The sequence below is a fragment of the Sander lucioperca genome, chromosome 20, assembly GCF_008315115.2.
Source record: "Sander lucioperca isolate FBNREF2018 chromosome 20, SLUC_FBN_1.2, whole genome shotgun sequence".
Taxonomy (NCBI): Eukaryota; Metazoa; Chordata; class Actinopteri; order Perciformes; family Percidae; genus Sander; species Sander lucioperca.
Window position 1 is genome coordinate 25513142 of NC_050192.1, and position 24359 is coordinate 25537500.

The window sequence follows — 24359 nt, forward strand, 5'->3', positions numbered from 1 at the left end:
AATAGTTAGCTAAAAGAAATGGATAGGCTAAATGGTTGAAATAGTTAGCTAAAAGAAATGGAGAAATGGTTGAAATAGTTAGCTAAAAGAAATGGATAGGCTAAATGGTTGAAATAGTTAGCTAAAAGAAATGGAGAAATGGTTGAAATAGTTAGCTAAAAGAAATGGATAGGCTAAATGGTTGAAATAGTTAGCTAAAAGAAATGGAGAAATGGATAAAGGGTTGAAATGGTAAGCTAAAAGAAATGGATAAATGGTTGAAATAGTTTGCTAAAAGAAACAGAGAAATGGTTGAAATAGTTAACTAAAAGACATGGTTAAAATAGTAAGCTAAAAGAAAAGGATAGGCTAAATGGTTGAAATAGTTAGCTTCCTTTCCTACCTACTGTTTTAAGCTCAAAAACTGCCAGATATATGGGGAATTTCTTCCTCATTTTTTCTAATAGTATAAAACATGAAAGTGCACAACACATCTATTAGGTACCATCTGTAATATTTCCCAGAAATGATTCAAATTCATGCTAACATTTACTGTTCAAAACAAACATTCAGAATTCACTAGTCATTCATTGGTGCTTATCAGCAAACATTTACTACATACCTGTATAAAATGATGCAAATAATTTCGTCTTGAATTAATTCATCAGTCATCGATGAATAAAACTCATATCGTAATTTCATTTACATTTTTCTACTAACATTTCATTCCCCAAAACAAAATGTCAGCACCAGAGAGCTCCAAAACTCAAATCTTTCAGACAGGAAATGATGTCAGTGTTGCATTCAGGGATATTGGGAAACTTCCAAGAGCTCCAAATGGCCAGACCACAGAAAATGTGAATGCATCTGTGATTTGAGCAGTCCGTCCGTTACTCCGTGATTCTGTAAGTTATAGTTTACAAACTACCTGTGAGTTTTGTCAGTCTGGTTATTTACCATAACCTTATCTGGACCCATGAAAGAGAGACCGCTAACGCTAGCTTGACCCCCTTCTTGGACAGGATGACTCTGCAGGTGTTGAAATAACCTGAACAAAAGCATGTGGGGATCAGTGCTAAGGTTAGCAAGCTAGGGTAATTAGCTTCCACTTCCTGGGAATAGCATGGGTCATTTTGAATATTGAGTGTTATAAAGGGAAACATGTCTAACCATAGTTAATCAATACTATGTGGGCTTGCTGAGAATGCAAGGAAAAACATCTTGCTTTTTTGTTCGTAGGCTATCGGGCTATAACATGGTCCAATAACCACGGAGATTGGTTGACAGTGTATCTCCTAGCAACGCAAGCCCCAAAATGTCAGCCAACCGCTGCCAAAAGACACAGGACAAAATTGACTTTATCATTTTCTTGAAAAATGGAAGATTATGCACATTAGCAGCAGTATCTTTATAGCTTATATTTCCTTGCACAAAAAGTGAAAATTCAATTTTCAGTTTGACTTTAACATGCAAAAGCTAACTTAATTAGTATGCTAATTATTTGTTTACTATACAGCAATAGTTGGACCAGATAGAAGGGCTATGTTAGCAAGCTAACAAGCTATTATCTATCTAAACATATATCCATCAGAGTCAGTCAGTGATGAAATGACTGACTCTGATTCTGACTGATTCTCAGCAGTCAGAAACAGATGGACCAGTTATACAAAATAAAATATGATGACAGTCTGTGTTTCTCAAGCGCTGAAGACTTCAAACATGGCTGCCAGAGGTTTAGACACAGTTCTATTTGGGCAGTAGTAACCCAGATTTATTACTGACCTGCAGGAATGTCAGAGTATACAGTCTGGTATTTCATAATGAAGGAAATGTTGTCAAGGGAAGCATTTGTTCCCTTGGCAATAAAAGCAGTGAGATAATATCTAGCTCACTGCCATTAACAGTTTGCAAAAGAGTTGGCTTTCTCTGTGCATTCAGAAGTTATTAAGTGTAGTTATTAAGTTGTTCTTTCTCAGTTGACAGCTGTAAAGTCCATATGGCTAACAGAAAGAAAAAAAAAAAACAAAAAAAAAACATTTGCTTCACAGATCTATTCCTAAAACTACAGCTTGGACTATAATCTATGAGTGGCATGCAACAGTGTGCCACATTGGCATGTGCATCCATCCATCAAATATGTAGAGCAGAACGCAGAGAAACAATAACCAGCAGCTGTGTATTGACTAACATTACAATTTTATGATTCAAAGTGATTTCTGAATTTTATGGAGAAAAATCAGCTGGAACAGTAAATGGTGTACAGAAAATGATTCGCACTTTTGAGAGGCTCCTGTGTGCTTTCAGTTTGATGTCTTAAAATGTAATGTACAGGAAATGTGGAATGTTGCAGCTGCTACAAATTCTGGTAAAAACGTAAATACATATAGAGCATAAGCACATAAAGCAGTCCTCAGCCCTAGTAATAAGCCCATGTCCATCAATCCGTTGTGTTGATTGGGTGCTCATCAATGAATCTGTCCATTTGTTATTAGTTCTTTCTTTATCTCCAGTCTCTTCCAGTTTCTTGTAATATTCAATTGTTCAGCCTAATACTGTAATTATTGCTTGTCTACGCTATGAAGCAAGTGTGCCTTGCTAAATCATTGATATTTTTACCAAAAAGTAAAAATCCTAACATTTTATCAGGTGAACAGTCGATGCGAGGAGGAACAACACAGACACTCGTTCAACCAGTGTGGACATTGCACATTCAGCCACACTAAGACCAATGAATTCAAAAGTCTTCAATATTCAAAATTATTCTGTGATTTTTTTTTTTTTTTTTGTTATCACACTACTACTGTGTCAGACACACCAGGACACAAAAGACACAGTCAAAGACATTCACGGCCCGAATCACCAGAGCAACACGATTAACCAGTCCTGAGGTCCAACTGAAGCACATATGTCCTACAGATGTTTGTGTTCCATGTCACACCGCCGTGTGTCTTGAATTCTCATTTTCATTTCTGGGCGACGGGGGAATCTGCCCGGTGAACTGGCTGAAGCTGGCGGCCCTACACCTCACTCTCGGCACTCCTCCGTCTCGGGCCGAGCCCTGTGTTGGAAGCGGGGGTAGAGTACTGTAGCGGCCCGGGATGGGCAAGCCCTGACCCGGGTGGAGCGTGTGGCTGGCTGGTCGGAGGTTGGCGTCCTTGGAGAAGAGGCTCTGGATGAGCTGCAATTTTTCCTTCTCTTCCCGTAAGAACACCTCGACCAGGAGCTTCTTCTCCCGTTTGAACTGCTCCACGACGGTTTTGGGAACGTCCGGGATCCCCCAGGCGACCACAAGGCTGAGGAACATCACCAGATTCTGGAGGAGGGAGAGAAGGGGAGAAAGCGATGTGTGAGGGAGGAAAAGATGGATGGATATGAAGACAATTGAAAAGAGATAGATGACAAAAGTGACAGGTGGAGGGAAAAAAAACTTTGTGAAGTTACAAAGAATCTAGGATAAGAAAGAGGTTTTCAACACAAATATCTGTTTATGAGCCATGTTGATGGGACATTCTAATGCAAAAATATATATATACATTCATAGTTCAACATAAAAAAGGAAATGTCAATGAATTTTCTCGTTATTTTTTTGTTTAACTTCTATCTCTTAGCCTAGAAATCTAGACACACCCTAGCGACAGCAAATGTAATTTGCAGCCAGGGTCAGTCTAGCAACTCTCTGTTGGCTTGCGAGCTGGAAAAACCAAACTGTGGTCAGGCCAATCACATCGTGTATAGAGTCAGTGGGCGGGCTTAACATAATGACGGCAGAGTTGCAACGGTTCCGCGTGAATTCCCTGCTACTTGAAAACAAAGAAGATGGCTGCTGCTGCTGGCGAACAGCGGTCTTTGGAATCGTCTTTGGCCGTGACACTGGAAGACTTGGGAGTTAAGCACTGAAGTCATTCTTAAAAAAGGAAGATGTGTTCGGAGTTTTGCTGACTGGATACGGCAAAATTGTAATCTATCAACTAGTGTTGCTCTGGTTGGCTATGAGTGCAGAGGGAGACAACCGTTTATCCTGCCCCTCGGATTGAGCCCCGCCAATGGTGAGTTCCCAGACCCAACATCTTGATGTGGGTCTGGCTTGTCAGGCTATCTCTAGCTCTTAGATGGGAAATACAGTTTGCATAATTTGGAGGCCTTGGGAGGTGTACTGTGTAAAGAATGTATAATGTTGCCATGAATTCAATGAGTTACGCTCTGGGCTACAACTTGAAACCTGTTTTTCAGCCTATATATATATATATATTTTTTTTTTGTTTTACATTTTGGCAAATTGGCACCACTGAAAGTATGCTGAATTAGCTATTAGCAGTTCCTGTTTGCAATGTACCTGTAGATATACAGACAAGTATCGCTGGATTACTGGTTGCGTCTTTTTGCTATTATCTCTACACGAATTTGTGGAAGTTGATTCGCTAGGAGTAGGAATTATGATGCGCAAAATTGGGGGCCTACCTACAATAAACTACTAAATTCCCTTTGTTTTTTTTTTAACAGCAGGTTGCACCTGTACCTTTCACCTCATGCGGTATCTTTGCCTCGCATCTCTCCCGCACTCTCCTGAAAATCTCTGATCTCAAAACTTGTACAACTAGGCCTGCAACATTTTAAGGAATTTCCTGAATTCAGTTCTTGTGTCTGACACTTAACAATGATGTATCTGCAGCAGTAATGAAGGAAAACTCCAACAGCTTAGTTGTTGAAGGCCATTTGGTAGACATATGTAAGTGAGGCGTGCAGGCGGACAGACAGATGTTTTTTTTTTTTTTAAATGAGCTAGATGCTAACGGACTGAAGCATCTGGTAATAGTCCCGCTCATAATGAGAGTACACTCTGATCCACCTAATTAGGAAAGACTGGCCCACACATACTCTATGCACACACAATTGCTTTATCTGCCTTTTTATTAAACAAATCCATTCAACTGCAGAACGCAACAGAAATTACACAATGCAAAACACATTGTGGTGTTGGTGCTTAGAACTGTACTGCAAAATAATGAGGGTGATGTATTGGAAAAGTTCCGAACGTGTGAATGCACCTGCTAAAGACATCTGACTAATTTCCGTCTTTCTCTCGGTCTGCTTTTAAATGGTCTTATGAGCCGATGGAAATTGACCAGCCTGTGAACAAAACACAATACCTGGAACAATATGACGAAAGCCAGTCTTGCAGCCAGGACACACCAGTACTGTTTGGAGACCATGTATGCGTCTGGAGACCAGGGCGGCTCCCTGTAGTCTTTGTACCTAGGAAAAAACACAGATGTATAGAGAGTGGGTGCTAAAAGTTGAGTTACTCAAATGTCTATTGCTTTATTGTTTCAGGCCTGGTGCAGCAGAAGGACCCCTACTTTTTGATGGACAGCTGATCGCTGAGAATCTGCCAGACACACTTTTCTTCTCCATCCTGTGAGCCAAACAGATATATCTTTTTTTTTATTATTATTATTTTTTGGGCATTTTTAGGCCTTTATTGACAGGACAGCTGAAGAAATGAAAGGAGAGAGAGGGGCAATGACATGCAGCAAAGGGCCGCAGGTCAGAGTCGAACTCGGGCCCGCTGCGTCGAGGAGTAAACCACACAGTTTAAAACGAGGATAAGGAATCGAAGAGAGAGACGACAGAGGAGAATAAGAAAGAATGAAAGAGGAAAGGAACCAAGGAAAAAGTATGAGATAAACTTTGAGATAAAGAGAGTCAAAGAGTGAGAAACGAGAGAAGGAATGACAAAAAAAAGAGAGAGGAAAAACAGAGAATTTATAGCTGCCCTGTCACATTAAAGACTGAAAGAATGTATGTGAATGGACAAGCACACAAAACACACACAAAAACAGCTGTTTATCTGTTTTTGTCATAAGAGAAAGGTGAAGTTCCAATTTAGTTGAAGGCTTGAAGAAGTTGAGGATCTAACACACAAATAAAAACATTCTTGAGCCAGTCTTTGGTTAGTCATTCATGAAATTAAGACACTGTATAGATCGGGCCACATGTTGGTTATGCTTTGTTATCTCACTAAAAACAAAATATTGGGTCAACATCACTGAGACTAAAATGTCCCCTTTTGTCGCTGGCAGGTTGCTTTTATGTATCAATACAGCTGAGTCATTTAATGGTTCTTATGTTGGTGTATGACTTGTTACTAAGTGCACAGACTGCAGGTTGTTTTGTGCCAAGTGTCTCATTAGCAGACTTTAAGAGGCCAAATAACTGAAAACATAGTGTTAGCAATGTACTGTAACTTGTGGCAGTCAAACAATTCAGGCGCCAGAGCTGCTGCTGCTGCTGCTGAATCTGTTGGCTGAACGGCAACAAGAAAGAATGAGGGAACACAGTGAATTGATGTCCAGCTGCAGCCAGGCTGTTTGAGACGTCAGTCTCAGGGGCATAATGTAACTGCAAAATGTAAAGGAGAAACCTCCTTGATGCTTTGTTATTATAATGAGAATAATAATAATGACAGAAGAGAATCTGCTGGATTAGCATTTATGTACAAACGTCAGTGTTCAGCATTAACAGTACATCCACTGATAGTTTGGATGGGCCGACTTGTGTACGTTTGTGTTTAGTAATTCCTGGTACAAAGCCAAGTTGATGGAGAAGTTTGAGACAGCTGTTTCCTGTTGGATGTAATCACTCCTAAATAACATAAAGATGGCCTCACCCTCTTTATGCCCAATGTCAGGGTTTATTTTTTTATAATACAACTATGGCATAATTCAATCAAAATGTTTCAACTTTCAGCCAAGTGGCCAACTGAGTTGGCTGGAACTGCTTAAAAGCCTGCTACACAAAATCAAATTTATCAAAAAGAAATACACAACACTACAGTTATTTCTCTTCTCTAGTATCTTATTTACTTAAGCCCCTTTCCCACTGGTCAAAAAAATACTGACATTTGGCTTTTGTCTTTAGTGGGAAAGGTTACAATCAGCATTTATTCCCGGGACAGATGATTCCCACTTGTCTCCTCTGTCTGTAACTTCTGCTACTCTTTCTCAACTCAGCCATCTCTGTGCAAGCAGCGCTCGGACATCATTCCAAATTAGTCAAGTTTTTTTTTTTCCGCCTTTAATGGACAGGACAGATAGGTGAGAAAGGGGAGAGAGGGGGGAAGACATGCAGGAAATCGTCACAGGTCGGACTCGAACCCTGGACCTCTGCGTTGAGGCATAAACCTCTATGTACATATGTGCGCCTGCTCTACCAACTGAACCAACCTGGCCACACCCAAATTAGTTGAGTTTGAAATGGAGACTGAATAAGTAACAGATTTTTTTTTTTAAATCCATCGTAACATTGTCACTAGCCTCCATGATGCTTTCTACTGTTTACTCACCCTGTTTTCCGCTACATTTGTGATGTTGAATGTGACAGAAAGAAACCAGAAAGGCATACTTGTCTACTAGCAATGGTAAAGTAAAAAACCCTTATAACCCACTAACTGCCTTCAAAGCACATCTGTCTGTGCTCCTTTCCGATCACTGTACATGCTAACTGCTCCCAGTCTTTCATCCACTGTTTTTGCACACCCTTACTCCATTATCTCTGTCGTGCATAGTGGCACAGATGCACATCTTTACCTGTACTGCACTATCATATCTGTTTACGCTAGTCTGCACTATTCACCTGCCCTTGTATGCTCAACCGTTATTTCTTCCCACCGTTGTTGTCACACAATTTTTGAACATCTATTGACCTACTTCCCTATCTAGACCGCAATCTGCACTAACTGTATATTGACTATATTGACTCTTTACTACATTTCAGCATTTATATAGTCTGTCTATTCTTGTATACTGTGTTATCACTGATCTTCATCACCACCTAGACCACATTTTGCACTAATTGTACATTGACTCTTTACTACTTCTCAGCATTCATACAGACTGTCTATTCTTGCATATTGTATAATCACTGATATACGTACATCACTACCTAGACCACCATTTGCACTAATTGTATATTGTCTCTTATCTACATTCAGCATTTATATAGACTGATTACTGCATACTATGTTATTACTGATCTACATCACTTAATAGACCGCAACTTGCACTAACTGTAGATTGACTCTTCACTACACCTCAGCATTTAGCTAGACTGCCTATTCATATACATTGTGTTATAACTGATCTACCTCACTAACTAGACCACTGGACTAACTGTTTACTGACTCTTTACACCATCTCAGCAGTGATATAGACTCTCTGTTCATGTATACTGCATATCCATCGACTTACTTGCACCTCACTACGTGCCAGCATTTGTAATTGCCCACTTATTCGGCCCTTTATGTAGCATATTGTATTCTGTGTTCTTGTACTGTATTGAATGTGAAACTATATATATGTTGTCTTGCACGCCTTACGCTTGTCTTGGCCAGGTCGCCGTTGCAAATGAGAACCTGTTCTCACCGGCCTACCTGGTTAAATAAAGGTTAAATAAATAAAATAAAAGGTGTCTTATTGGCTATTTTTAGCGGGTTTTCCCATGTTTAAAAAATGTGCATACACACGCTAATTTGGGTGGGAAAAGGGTACGAGTCTGTACTGTATACAGCAGGCTACAAAACTTCCTTCTGAACACCAATCTGAGGAGTAAAAAACACATGTAACTCAGGTAGCCATTGAAGCTAGCTGACTGAGAACTATGTACATGCTTTTATCAAATTGTGATTTCAATATGGGTTTTCAAAGTAATCAGAACTATTTTCTCACAAATGATGGCCTGATGTCAGCACATGCAGCAATGTTAGACAATCTGACCAGATAATCACAGCAGTGATCCAACAGAAACAGCTCATGGAGACAGAAAAGTAAATAGAGCATTTTTTTTGTTTTATTTTTAAATTATGGCCTTCAACTGTACACAGTTGAAACTGTGAGTGGCCAGAGTGCAGGCAAGAAGGGGGAATTTTAGCAGCGAGTTACTAATCTGACCATCTAACAACCCTATAAAACAAACGTTAAAGTCTGTTAAAGACTTTAGTCATGCCTTTAATTGTAAATATTTCTTGAAGAAAGGAGTGTACAGCGATGGGAGGGAGTGACTCTGGAGGAGGAGTGGGGTATTGGCTTTATGTTACAGTACTTTTGGGCTCCATTTTCACAACAGCTACTTTAAAAGAGTCAGCCTTTCTTTGTGGGATGCAACATATAACATTCATTTCAAGGCAATAGCAGGGAGACAACCCATCTAATTGTTAATCTTGGGGCACAAAAATAAATCATACCAAACCACTGAATGTACAGAAGAGACCAAAGAAACTGAGATGTATTCACAAAGTGAAGCATCATGTGGAGATCTAGATATATAGAGAGCAGTCTTCCAGGCACAAAATCAACTAACAAAATAAGAGAAAACATTTAATCACATGGGCCAGCAAAAAGACAGAAAATAAAGATTAAGAGATCAAGATGAAAAATGTCAAAAAAGAGGTGATTTAGCCATGACATGTTTTCTGCTCTTCATGTTCATAATGAGCCATTGCTCATGGAGCATAGGGAGATACTGAATTGGCAAACATTTGCAAACACAACTTACATAAGTCTATTTCCACTGTGGCTGTTATGGAGGTCCGAAGTACTACTGACCCCAGTAAGATGTCTGGGAACATGGAAGTAGGACGTCGGTAGTCAGACTACCTCAAAAGCAAACTGTGCTAAGAAACATTCCCTCTACAAAGACACAATTACAAAAACTATGTATTGCAAAATGTCGTAACTGTTGACTTTAAATTATGATATATTCTGCCTTATTTTATATGACTTTCATTATAAATAGAGATTTTTAAGACCTCGCTACCACAGCCAAACATAAATTTGGCATACATCTAGCAAGAAGATAAAAGATGTTACTTCTCCAAATTTAAGCAGTGGAGGACTATAATGCTCATGCTCTTATTTTGCCACCATTTTCTATCTGTATTCTTATCATCATGAGCCCACTGCAATGACACACAAATGATCTGCTTTTATAGGGGGTCATGTGTCAGACTATTTCTTGGCCCCGGGAGCAGGGACTTCCTGGAGTTCTGCTGTCACCGTGAGGTTGCCGGGCAACAATCAAAAACTTCAGGAAGTCCCCGCTCACTGCCAAGAAATATAGTGCATTCACATGCTCCTTAGATGGTCCCATTTCCCACGTTGGGAAGTCGTTCTTCCAACTTCGGTGTGTTCATGAGCTTTAAGTCTTAATGTGAAAACGACTTGGACGCTGCAAAGCTTTGCTCAGAGCTTTTAAACGACACATAGATAGCTGTTTCTAGCGTTGATTTCTAGTTTGAAACTTTATATTGGTGATTTTGTCCCGGGCTTGTTGCTGCACCAGTTACCGTTGTTAACGTTACATTCCCTAAAACCATCTAAATATTGCTTTATCTGACTTGTTGTAAGGGAGAATTCTTATAAATAACTTTTTTTCTAGGTCACTCTACTCAACTTACAGTTACAACCTAATACCATATTACAAATTACACGTGAGCATAACATATGTATGCAATAAGTCAATTATTAAAAGGTTTATAACCATCAACCCAACATTTACTTTTGTTCGAACATTTTGGACATTTTGAACAGAAAAGAACCATTGTTAATGTTACTAGTAACACCTGTGCTTTTTCTACTGTGAAGTGAAAAAGGCCTATCAGAAAAAAACTAAGTAAGACTGTATGGCTGATAAAATGACAATTATAATTTCCGGTTAGATTTATACACCTAAGCCTAAAACTGAATTTGAAATCTCTTAGGTTAATAAAAGTAAAAAAAAAAAAAAGAATTAGAACTGGGAATGCATGAAACACAGATCACACTGGAAACTGTCCTTTACAGTAAAACACACAGCAGTTAATATGTCAGAATAATGTGATGGATCAGATCAAAGTTTTAAGTTGAGACATCTGACACACACACACACACACACACACACACACACACACACACACACACACACACACACACACACACACCACACACACACACACACACACACACACTCTCTCTCTCTGTCATGACAAAATTCCTCTGAAGGCGGAATAGATGAAAAGTCCTGATTGTGTCACAAAGTACTTAACTGGCAGTATAGAAATAATAGAGAAGGAGGGTGAAATGTGTGTGTCTGCATTGTGTGTGTCAGCGGGGTCTTATGGTGTCTGATTCCTTATCCTTATACAGTCATGAGTGAGGAATGCTGCCCTGTGAGAGTCAGCTCTTCTCTCACTCTCTTTTTCTTTCATCTATTCATCTTTCTCTTGCCAATATTTTACAGTATTTTGTTATGGCTCAACTTTGAATGTGAACTAAACTGAAGACAACAACTCCCCTCCTGTCATGCTCCAGTCAATTTAACTTAACTTGGGTGGAATCAAATATAAAATAGTATTATCAAAGACATGTTTCTCCCTCTTTCTCACTTCCTGTGTGTGTGTGTGTGTGTGTGTGTGTGTGTGTGTGTGCGTGTGTTTTGTATAAACTCCATGTTTGGTTATAGTGGAGCATCTAACTCTATATTCTAGATTATAGTTAGTATCTGAAAGACTTGACAACGTGTGTGTGTTTGTTTTGTGTGTGAGTGCGTGCGTATGTGCGTGTGTGTTTGTAACACTTATCACAGCACATGCATAACATGCATAATGTCAGGTAACACTAAGGCTCAAATCAATGACCTAAAACAACAGTATCTTTCTATCTGTTGCAAGAACACGTGCCTTTCATGTCTATGCATCCAGCTTTCACTTTTCTGTGATCTTTTTAAGACTCTCTCTGTTTGTGTTTGTCTTTCTCGTTTCTATCTCTCTGCGTCCCTCTTTCCACAGAACTGTTAAGAGTAGAGAACGGTGACAACAGATCTGGCATCTGGCTTACTTTGATCCAAAACCACTTACATCCTTCTTCAGTTTATTTCCCCCTGGCTGGGTACACAGAGGAACAATAGAAACACATTTCCAAAAACAGTCCAAAACTCCCATCCAACAGGTTCCAGTTTGTCTTTGACAGATAAAGGGCAAGTAAAGCTTTCAAATTGGGAGAAATTAAATTTAGAAAAATCCCTTAAGTTGTTCTTCCTAGTCTTAGGAGGTATCAATACAGTAACCAGCTGCTGTACATTTAGAATGAAATAAGAAAGAACAAGAATTACCACCTTGCAGTTTACATCCATGTCTGTCCATACTCATATAATGTATGTAGTCAAGACCTTAATAAAGAAGCAATTTAATAAGAAAGGGGTATTGAGTGTATTTTTAGTTTTTTGTTGGCGAAACATGGATGCTTTAAATACATTACCAGTTTCAAGATTAAGTTCAAAATGTCTCCCTTTCTGTTCCTGAGTTATGGCCAGAAAAGTGTTTTTTCAGAACATTATGATGTCACATTAAAGATGACCTTTGACCTTTTTGATATAAAATGTCATCACTTAATCATTTATCCAATTGGACATTTGTATGAAATGTTAAAGCTTAAGAATTCTTGAGATATGGCCAAAAACACATTTTGTGAGGTCACGTCCAAGTAGAGATTCCTCCAGGGCGATTCTGAGATATCGCGTTCACAAGACAGACAACCGGAAAGCATGATGCCTCCGGCCACGGCTGTCGCCAGCGCGAAGGAATACATAGAAAGAAATGAACTGTCTGGAGAATCTGACATACTTCCATTTACATGCTGAGTTGAATCATCTGCCTTAAGCAGCTAATACACTGCCTGGATACATACACTGTGCCGCACTACACACAATGCAGACAGACACACCCTTCTTGGAACATCCTCAAGCCAATTTCATGCCTATATGCATTCAAGGGCGTCCAGTATCTCGTCGTGTTTCGAGCATGACGTACCACACTATATTGGCACAAAGGCTGTATTCTTGCATTGTAATGATTTGCTGTCTTATGTAACAGTGGGCTGACCTGTCTGTGGGCGCCGGCATCCATGACCTTTTCTTCTACAGTGTATTATACTGATATTATGAAAGAGATGCTTGCCACTGGCATGAGTGATAATGCAAAGAAGATACAATAGTGCACTGTATTTTTAAATCTAAAAAATCATCAACTCCAGCCCATCTCAAACCTCTGCAGTTTATTTATGAAACAGAAAAGGCCTTTGGTCATCCAGAATAGAATTACCTGTGGCAATGAAGTGTTTTAATGTTGGGCCTTAAAAGAATAAACATAGGGCAAATACTTTATTCTTTATCACCCGCAAATGTCCAACCTAACCATACAGGTAAGTAAGTTTGTGCATGATTCCCCCCTTTATCTTTGTAATCCCTTCAATTATCACTCATAAAATGTATCAGCCCTACTGTATAGACACATCATTAAATATAAGACTTGCTCTATGCAAATAATCTATTATAACACGTTTAAATGCTGATATTCCAATTTCCACTACACTGACTATAATTGAGCATTTTGGTACCTTGTTAAGATACAAAGCCGGCTATGCCTTTAATTAAAAGATTTTCATTGCCAACAACTAGTTCTGTTATTGTTGTGCACGTGACAAATAAAGAACCTTGAACCTTGAATTGTGCAGCCTTGGTTGCTTTATGACCTACTCTGCTATTACAAAAACAGAATCTCCAGGGCCCAGTTGTTCAAAAAGTTGAATCTGGATCAAAATTATTCAGACTTTGCATTCCATGTTTAGCTATCAGGATCAGATCAGATAATCTGTCTTTGTGTTGTGTCTGTTTTTCAAAGCCCCCTTGGTTTGGATCACCCACATCCAGATGTAAACTTTTCAATGTTAACATATCCGCATAACCAGTGCTCTAAATGGGACTACATATCAGAATGTAGGCTACCAGCTAGAACAGCTAGCATTGGGTCGCTTTAAGGGTTTTTACTTGAAGAGAAAGAAAACAGCATGGGGTTGCTTTATGGCACAAAACCTTTCAGTGCAAAAGCTTTCAGAGTTTGACATCAAATGGTGAACAGTAAAAGGGCTTTGATTGTTCCATATTGCGTCCAGTGTGAATGCAAGAAAGTGCAAATGTTATTCAGGGGGTTACCAAGAGGTCTCTTGATATGATTAAAGGTTTGAAAGGAAAGACTAGAACATTTGGAGATGAACCAAAGAAGAAACAGATTCTAATTTCTCAGATTAAATGAATACTAGCCTTGAAATAATCATGATAACGGTTGCTATTTGTTGTAGATACAGAGACTGAAGGGGGTATTTATAATAAGCTACTGTATGACAAAACAGGGTAATGTTGTTTTATCCCGTTACATAAAATCTCCCAAACTAAACTCCTCTGATGTCAAAATAGATGAATTGACTTGACTGTTTTCTTGAATGCACAAAATACTCCACTGGCAGTAAAAGGAAACATATATCAGAAAAGCTAGGGCTGTGTGGGCAAATTAGTGTGTGTGTGTGTGTGTGTGTGTGTGTGTGTGTGTGTGTGTGTGTGTGTGTGTGTGTGTGTGTGTGTGTGTGCATGTATTTCTTAATGAATAGCTATTTTTATTGACCATGTGGCTTTTTTTTGGATGAATGATGAATGAAATAATCACAATATTGATTTGCCATTTGTATGTAATGCCTGTCACAAAGGACAGTAGTAGTAGTATTGCTTCCAATATCTGTAACTTGTGTGCAAGTGTGTGCATGCGTGTTTGTGTGCGTGTATGTTTTTACCGGCAGATGGTGATGTTTCCTTGCTGTAAGTTCCACGGTGCCGACCCAGGTTTGAAATTGGACACGTTGAAGTAGGAGAGCGTGTGGTCAATGAAGCCGTGCATGGTGCCGGTCTGACTGAACGTGTACTGGTAGACGAGCCGGGGGATGAAGTCTGATGTGAAGGAGATCACAAAGGCCTCCACAGAGAAAGAGAGAGACAGAGTGAGAGTGAAACATTTGTCATGAGCATTCATTTAAAAAAAGAAAATCACCATGAGACAAGAAGTTTGATCCTGTAAAATTGAAATCTAGGCTTTCACCTTTTTATTGGAAAAGCGGTGGGGGGAGGGGGGAGGGGGGAGGGGTCAAACTGTGTATTTTCAGATGTTTAAAATCACAGTTCTGGTAAACTAAGTATTTTAGCGATATTTGAGTATTGTATTCATTTGGTAATATTAAATAAAGTCTGTAGAACTGGAAGATAACATGCACAAAAGGGGAATTCTGCTCCCAGTTTTCCATTGCCTTGAAGTTCCTGGGCCAGCTTAAGTGTGTGTGTATATGTGTCCAATGTTCCAAAGCTCTAGAACAAACAAAAACTCCTGCGGCTTGTTTTTCTGAATCCTTCACTCTTTAGTATTAAAAGTAAACGGAATAGGATTTGGTCCAAGGAAAAAGCCCAGGCATAACTTTCCTGACTCCACCAACACACACACACACACACACACACACACACACACACACACACACACACACACACACACACACACACACACACACACACACGCCTTGACATCTGCAGATCAGCAGGTTAAGGTGTTTCAGACATGATTCTGGGATCTCACAAGGTCGCTACAAAGTTCAAATCTCTACTTAATATTAAAGAAACATTGCATAACTATTTTACCTTAAAACACTAGCTTCAAAACCCTGTTGATGCTACTCTGACTTGTTATAGGGGAGAATGGTGCCTCTGGCAGAGAGCAGCGCCATTGTTGTGCCAGAATTGGAGCTGGGCGAGCGGGCAACGGAACCAGGTTCAGCAGCCTCTACGGACATCACGGCAGAGGCAAGAGGAGAAAAGGAGAGAGTGACCGAGCAAGAGGCCACCGGACAAGAGTAAATCTCAAATGGGCTTTTAGATGTTGGTGAGAGCTTCGCGAAATAAAAGGCTGCAAGACAGATGACGATCTGACCAGCTTGCTGTTAGACTTGTCTGGATCGACAACAATTCATTTACCGAATAATCGCTGGAGCATCCCTCGCCGCCGGATCTCCCGCCGGATGCCCCTTGCCTTGCAAAACTCCGTTGGTTTCAGGAACATCAACACACTTTGAGCTAGAGGGTGAACATTTTTCGGGACTTGGAGTCCAGTACGGGAGTCAATTTCACTGTTGGTAACGTGATAGGGACGGAACAGAGCATACAAAATCAACGGGAGCGAGACGGAGAAATGTGTTTTGAGTGTGAGAAGATCTCCGTAAGGAATTACGTAATGAAATCGCCTAGGCCTGCAGGTAATGCATGTATAGTGTAGCCTAAATTTTGAGGCAACCTCAGTGATTTGACCGTGATTAACCAAACGCACACACGCGATATCAACTGGCTAGTTATCCTCCAGACAGCGACGGACAACATCTCTTTTTCTTTATCTCTTTTCCGCCGGGTGGCGCACGAGCCTGCTCGCAGTGTGAAGTGCGTGTCCGCGACAGAGTCTGATAACTTTAGACAACTTAGGGAACGAAACGGGAGCGGGACGGTATTCGGGAGTCTTTCTCTCAGGATTTTTCAGGACAGGATTGGGGCAGTCACGTGATCGGGATATGACGGGAGTATTTCTGTGGGCTCGGGATGGGATGGGAGCGACAATTGATTCCCATGTCACCCTCTACTTTGAGCTAGCAAGCTATTCGCTGAAAATGCCAAGTTTTGAAGAAAAATGTGGATTGCGCAACAAGGCAGGCCTGCTTGGTTCTTTTGTGGAATGATTGTAAAGATTTACAAAGAATATGTTTACGACATTTTCTTTCTAACTGGGACGTTTTGGGACCTATTGGTGGGAATTTGCTATGGACAAAATACACACGGCAAAATACACACGGCGATACACTGGTAAGAGCAAATAAGGTTTAAACATGTATCCAGCTAATTTATATAGCTCTGTTACTGTACTGCTAGTTACTGTATTGTGTCAACAGTTAACTTCATTTAATATTGTGGCATTTTCTTTTGGGGGGGGGTGCAAAAAAGTTCCTTCCCAAGACAATTTTCGCAGCCTCTGGAGCCTAACCCTAACCGCCCAAGATGATTGTGATTGAGGAAGGAAATGCAAACAACCCAGTGTTTTTTTCTCCTATCCAGGAGTGTATGTTTGGAAGGGCCAGACCTTACTCCGCAGCGCTGTGGACATAGGTCTGGCATGCAAGACTACTGTTGGACTAGTAAGTAAAATTAGCTGGCTTGCTATGTCTTGTGTTGTTGCACTTGCTTGATGTTGGGCTGTGTTAGCAAAGTTGTCGGACGCTAGTTTTTGATCGTAAGAAATATAATCATAACAAATACATATGGACAGCTATCCATATTCACCACAGCGGTGTATAAGTGAATTTCACTCTGAAACTGTAGGGGCGCCAAATCGCAGAGTTAGTGCTGACTTATCAAAGTGTTAAAGTGGCTTCTGTGGGATGTTAACAGTCACATTATGTAGAGTACCTACTGCAGAATACATGCATTTATTTTGCATTTATCTGCCTTCATTACTAATTCAATGAGCAGATAGTAGAAAGCGGGACATTGCATTACTACTTACATTTATAATGACTGAGAATTTTCCCATTCCACTCAGTATGTTGTACCATACACCTATAAAAAGAAGAGCAACGAGTGAGAATGATTCAAGTGATAAGGGGTAGAAGAAGGGAAAAGATGGAACACTGTCTTAAGCACACTGACAAAATGGCAAATGTTTCTGATAGCATGTTAATTAAACTCAATCTGGTTGTAAAGTTATCAGAACTCTGCCTAAAGCATGCAATATTACAAAATGTATTTTGTCTGCCCTTCCTGTGTGCAGGTTGTTATTCTCCAATCTAAGTGTTCATCAGATTACTGGTAATGTCAATCAATTACAGTATCAATTAAATTAACTCTATTAAAACACATTTTGATTAAGGCAGCTTTGCATGGAGTATGTTAGATCTATAGTTCTGTAAAACAAAAGGTTTACATATAGCATAGCTTATGGTGCTGCTATCAAGTAAAACCCTCCAAATAGTTTACTTTTCAGGAACATGGAAGAAACAAGTCAGAGTCAGAGTCTACAGCCACGCTAGTTTCAAATTTAAACATGCTGATGTTTAGCAGGTATAATGTTAACCATGTTCACCATCTAAGTTTAGCGTGGTAGCATACTAATATTTTCTAATTAGCACTAAACACAAACTACAGCTAGGGTCGATGGGTATGTTATTAGTTCTGCAGGTATTTGGCCATAAACCCCAGTACTGGACAAATATATGAATTTTGGCCTGATGATGGTGTTAGATCAGAAGTTAGGATTTCTTCCAAAATAATTACAATTTATCCCTAGAGGGACGTGAATGTCTGTACCAAATTTCATGGTAGCACAAAATGACTTAAGGAAAAGCAAAAGCACAAATGTCGACCTTGTGGTGGCTCTAGAGGACAAGCCAGGGGACCACCTCAGTGATTAGGATTCATCCTCTTGGGACTATGAATGTCTATACAGAATTTCATGGCAGTCCATGTAATAGTTGTTGAGTTATTTCAGTCTGGACCAAAGTTGCGGACGGACCGACAAACAGACTGACATTGCCATGCCACTAGCACGGCAAAACAGGGTTTATTTTAGCTTATTTAATTTTAGTTTTTGGCCTGAGTTTTAAATAGGTCAGAATTGTTTTTAACCATATACTGTGCAGGAACACGTTATCCAGATTTGCAGTAAACCTTTGAGCTTAGTAAGGCCCTTTAAAACCCTATGAACAAACTTGAGAAATGAAGGCTATTTTAGTTTTCCCCTAAAAAGATAGCATTAAAGAGACAACAGCAACAGCTTTTTGCCAACAGCAACAACATGACTATACTGAACTGCTAAGGGGTGTCTGTTTGGTTTTCGTTGGAGACTTTTTGTGTCCCGTGCTGCTTGACAATTGTTTCCTCTCTGACAATGACAATTACAGAGGAAATACTTCTTATTTTTAGGGATTTTTTTGGCATATAAATGATGGTTAAAGATAAATAACATTGTAGTGCTGGGCGGTATACCGGTTCATACCGTATACCGGTATTCATTTCCCTTACGATATGAATATTATTTTATCATATATATTAGTTTCAAACACTGGTTGTATGGGAAAATGTGGTATTTATTAGTAAGTTATGCTCTGTGTGTTTGTCCTTTCCTTTTGATGTGTGTCACACCATCTTACCAATGTCCTTAGCACGTACGGCGACTGGCCTGCGTAGCTCCGTCACAAACTTCTTGGCATCCAGTCTGATCTCGATGACGTTGTTGAGCAGAGCAAAGAGCGGAGCAAGCGGGAACGAAGCCACGAACAGAGAGACGAAACCAAACTGGATGACTGGAGAAAAGAGAAAAACCATCAACAAACATGCTACAGTCCGGGTACTATTATTCAACATAAACATATACTGTTAGAATATGTATAACAGGCTTGTCGTAAATACATGTTATATAATTCATCAATTGAGGCCATGTAGGGGACGTGGTATTATATCCGGAATTGAAGTCCGCGTCTACCATAATCCCGATTGCTCCATGCACCCTGTGCACACATGTACACTGGCACAAAATGTGTGCAGTAAAGCAACATAATCCCACACATTAGAGAATGAGAATCCTGTTCTATAATTATGCTGATGACATTCAAATGTACATATCTGTATCAAGGTGCTGCTAGAATCCTTACAAACACAAAGAACACATCACTCGTGGATATTCCATTGCTAGAAGTTATGTAATTTGCACAAGCTACATACTTTTCTACCGCAGGGCACAGTTTCAACAAACAAGACTTTTTTCTTTTTTTTAAAGATTATTTTTTGGGCTTTTCTGCCTTTAATGGACAGGACAGCTAGGTGAGAAAGGGGAGAGAGAGGGGGAAGACATGCAGGAAATCGTCACAGGTCGGACTCGAACGCTGGACCTTTTATGTATATGTGCGCCTGCTCTACCAACTGAGCCAAACTGGCCACAAGACTTTTTTTTAAACTTTCTTACTGCAGTTTGAGTAAAGAAACCATATGTGTTTGAAGTTTAACTTTACGCCATAGTAGTATCATCAGGGCTCCAGACTGCGACCAAATAGTCGCATTTTGCGACCAAAATTTGAGAGTGTGCGACTGAATTTTACATCCAGTCGCACATGTGCGACCAGTAAATTTGCCCCCTTTTTTACACGTTAAACATCGAAATTTCGGTACCTGAGAGCGTGTAAGCTCAAGCTTATCTGTCCTCTCTGAAAATTGACAGAGAGTGGAGCTCTGACACAAACACACACACTCGCATAGCTGCGGACGGTGCAAACTACGTCGGCTCTGCAGTTTTGTTGAAGTCACAGTGAGTCACGGAAATGCCGATAAAGTGGTTTCAAGTGTGGTTACAGTTTTTCAAAACTTCACGCAGACAGCGTTTGCTGCGATATGATATTAATGGAGAGCCGAAAGCGTCGCGGTGCTGTTGCCGTTACACTTCCTAAGCAGGCACAACAGTGGTTTGGTGCCCTGGGGACTGCCTGACAGGCTGAGGTTGTAAGGCAAGGCAACTTTATTTCTACAGCACCTTTCAGCAACAAGGTGATTCAAAGTGCTTTACATGAAACATTAATGAGCAATTAAAAACGGTCATGAAAATAAAACAGGCTAAAAAAGAATATACAAATACAAGAATAAAAGTTACAGTGAGTAAGAAATGAATAATTATTCAATTTAATAGGTTGTAGGGATGGGTTTGGGAGGAGAGAGGGAGGAGTTTTATTTTTATTTTTGTTTAATTTATTTAAAGTGTAACATATTCTAATAAAATAACAATGTTCTAAGTACATAGGATAAATAGGTTTGACAATATTTTTTACAACTGAAATAATTGTTATATATATATATATTCAAAAGTGACACTGAATTTGAAACAGCACATTGTATTTTCTGCATCTATTATCAAAGTATTTATTAATAATACGGTGGAAATTTGTAGAAATGTGAATATTTGGTTAGCATGTTGATTTATGGTGTGTGCCCCTAAATTTTCTGGTTGCGCCCCTAAAATTTTCAGTTGGGGGCCACTGTGCTCCTAGTGAAAAAAGTTAGTCTGGAGCCCTGATCATCATATCATCATAGGCAGGTATGGTTGAAATAGTAATTAGGGGTAGCTGGCCTACATGGAGGGAGAGACGGGGTGAAAATGAAGAAAAGAGAACAAAACACATAGAAGAGCTAGATTACGTCAACAGCTCAATAAAACAATTTTTTTTTTTTACTCTTATGCTACATTACGTGGAAGGTTATCCACAGAAGATTACTGCAACAATTAATTTCATTAAACATAACAAGTTTAACAAGTATAACAAAATTCCATGACTTTTTCAAAACTTTCAAGGATTTTACTAATCCTTGACATCAACCTCAAACCTCATGTGAACGCTGTACTGTGATTATATTCATGTGATTATGCTCACAGTCAAAGTCATTATTGCATTAAAAGACCTTATTTGAAAATATCCGTGTTTCATGAATCCTAGTAGTTTTTGAAAAAATGCAATGTGGCAGACTGCAATACATGTTGCTATGCTATGCTATAACCACAGTGAGAAGGGTCTGTGCAATTACAAAAGCTACAGTATGTAGGATACAAACCAACTTCCTGTGTTTCAAGCAGCATTACTGTTCTCGAAAAACATCTTAGTACATGCTCTGCTGGTGAAGTTGCTGTAAAAAGAATCTTATATCAGCCATTTTTGCCAACATAAGAAAGGTTGGCATGTGAGAAAGAAATCTACAATATTGGAAACACACATATCAAAGCTACTAAGACGACGTCAGATTGACGTTCGTGAATGACCGTTTGTGAGGTCAGGAGTCCCACTGTCTGTCCAGGCTCGCTCTGTGGTTCAGATGATGCCTTTTAAGGTTAAACACTCCACCGCACCAGCCAAACTGGGACTTTTTTATGATTTAGCAGTGAGTTGAACTCTGTGTGTGTGTGTGTGTGTGTGTGTGTGTGTGTGTGTGTATTTTCTGTGTGTCATGTAAGTCAGTCTGATTAGATAATCTAGAGACACAAAAGCCATTAAATTAAAACTAAAATTGATGGGAACTTATTGTACAGTACATCACAATCACACACACCAACTCTGGATATCAATGCTGTAGGGCTGTTGGCAGCAGCAGCCTTACTCACTACAGCCAACTTAGATAGTAGTTCAATAAGCAGAACACTGGGCGCCTTAAAAGACTTGTCTAGGCTTGCCACAGCAGCTTCCCTTCGGCCACAGGAAGGGCAAAGGTTTTGTCTGAGGCCCAGAGACCAGAGAGACTCCAGAGAGGTAGATAAAATGAATCTCTCGACCCACAAGGCTGGTCGGACCAAATAGAAAATGGGCTGACCCAAGGCCAAGGAGCAAGTTTTAAAGATATAACCTCCATCACACTATTGCCGCTACAAACTTTCAATAAATGCTCTAAACAACATCCACCTCCTTCCAAAGAACATAGAGAGGTAACATGAGGAAGACAAGGCAGGTTGCCTGACTTCGGCTGATGTACGGCTCTGGTCGGAGCAGTGGAACTTTAGCAGTGTGGGAACGGGGGTTTCCAGTGAGCCGGAGACTGACGGCTTCACCTCGGGACGCCACGCTGAGACAAAGAGCTGCGAGGAAGAAAATAGGACAGCCGAGCGGCGAGCGCTAGAGGGCAAGCTTAGAATAACCTCGCTACAGTATCTACCTGAGCTGAGGTTGACGGGTTCGAGGCTGGCCCGGGTACATACAAAGATGCACGCACGCACGCACGCACGCACGCACACACGCACACACACACACACACACAAATAAATAATGAATAAGACACAAACCCACAACTACCCATTCATACATCTAACAGCGATGTGTGAGTGTGCATTTGCATGTAGAGCTCAGACATTTCTTACATTCCTTGCTTTGCCCTGCAGCGACATCAGCTCGGTCTTCCGTCTGTTTTTCTCTCCCTCTGTCCTCAGTCCGTATCACATGAAATCTCCACATTATCATATCACAACACGGTAATTGTATGTTTTATTAAAGTAAAGAAAAACTTCTAGACTGTTCTGAACTCTGTGAGAAGTCTTAATTCCAATTCAAATAAGCCTGGATCATTGTTTAGATGTTTCCAAGCTCTTTTTGAATCCCACATTTAAAAGAACATTTCCCACGCAGAACACTTTAAATCTTACTCACAAAAATGTAATTGCTATAACAGTTTCACCAAAATCGACATGTTTTTTTATGGCTTTGACCTCAGATGAGGCTCACAGCTAGTTTTACTGGTTCACATTTCTCCACATACAGATGTGGACAATTCCTTAAGTCAAGCTTGTTGCTGCATGTTTGCTGAACTGCACTCTGACTGATTGCTTTGGAGAAATACCTCATACAACCCCTTCACTCCTCAAAATTCACATATCCAAACTATCCCTTTAAGGCTTTATTTTTTCCCAAGAAAGGTTAAGACTGATCATGGTGTGTGTGTGTGTGTGTGTGTGTGTGTGTGTGTGTGTGTGTGTGTGTGTGTGTGTGTGTGTGTGTGTGTGTGTGTGTCTGTTCCTGAGACATAACAACCCTAACACCTGTAGCTCTTTATTGGCTCTATATAGTAGCGTTCCCTCTCCCAGGCAGTGAATCAGTCAACTTTTACTGCCATAAAACTGGCCCTCCTTTAAACTATTTAACCTATGAATGGCCTTAATGATGATATGTTGCAGCCTAAATCATGGTACAGAAATATTTAGGAAACCTAAGAACTAAAAACGTATTGTGGGGTGGCAGTAGCTCAGTCCGTGGGGACTTGGTTTGGGAGCTCTGACATCTCTCCATACATAGTCTCGCTTTGCCAGACCTTCCTCCAAAGTGCTGCAGAGGAGGGTCTGGCTAGTCCACATATCATTCCAGGATGGGAGAAAAACGTACTCTGGTTTATTTGCATTTCTTTAAACCAATCACAATCGTCATGGGCAGCCCTTAGCTCTGTACAGAGCTACTGCAAAATAGCCTCGGGAAGGAACTTGTTTTGGTGGAACGTGTACGTTCAAAGGTTGTTTTAGTCGTGCAACAGAAAACTCAGATTGGACAGATAGTCTAGCTAGCTGTCTGGATTTACCCTGCAGAGATCTGAGGAGCAGTTAACCATAGTCCTCAGAAATCCAGAGTTTAAACGTTCAACACAAAGAAAGCGGAAGGAAATGGACATCGACAAAAATACATGCATCCGGTGGAATTTCCTGTGGCACCGGAGCAATCCCGGGAGTGGAACGTCGAGGATATAGACTACTCCATACATAATGCATGTGTATACACTAGGTCCTGTTTGTGTATGTGTGTATTTGTTTGAATTAATATAACAGAGTGAAAATATTTAATTTCCAATAAAGTATACCTTCTTCTCTTATTTTCATTTTGCTTGCAACTGCATTTTTTTTCATGTTGACTTCATTTCATTTAGTTGTTTTGTTGTTA

At 40.0% G+C, this 24359-nt stretch overlaps 1 protein-coding gene across 5 annotated transcripts in view; it reads right to left on the reverse strand.

Annotated features, from left to right (window-relative positions):
• ano2b (anoctamin 2b) overlaps window positions 1–24359 on the reverse strand; it is a 101086-nt gene that overhangs the window by 15650 nt on the left and 61077 nt on the right. For 3 of the 5 annotated variants that reach the window (XM_031306089.2, XM_031306090.2, XM_031306091.2), the window contains 5 exons: window positions 19065–19217; window positions 17423–17475; window positions 14631–14809; window positions 5127–5232; window positions 1720–3292 (listed from right to left, as the gene is read on the reverse strand). In XM_031306089.2, coding sequence (XP_031161949.1) covers window positions 2912–3292; window positions 5127–5232; window positions 14631–14809; window positions 17423–17475; window positions 19065–19217 — 872 coding nt within the window. In that variant the 3' untranslated portion in view covers window positions 1720–2911. Of the gene's footprint in view, window positions 1–1719; window positions 3293–5126; window positions 5233–14630; window positions 14810–17422; window positions 17476–19064; window positions 19218–24359 lie in introns of those variants that run through there. The other 2 variants (XM_035995984.1, XM_035995986.1) reach the window with 1 other exon arrangement.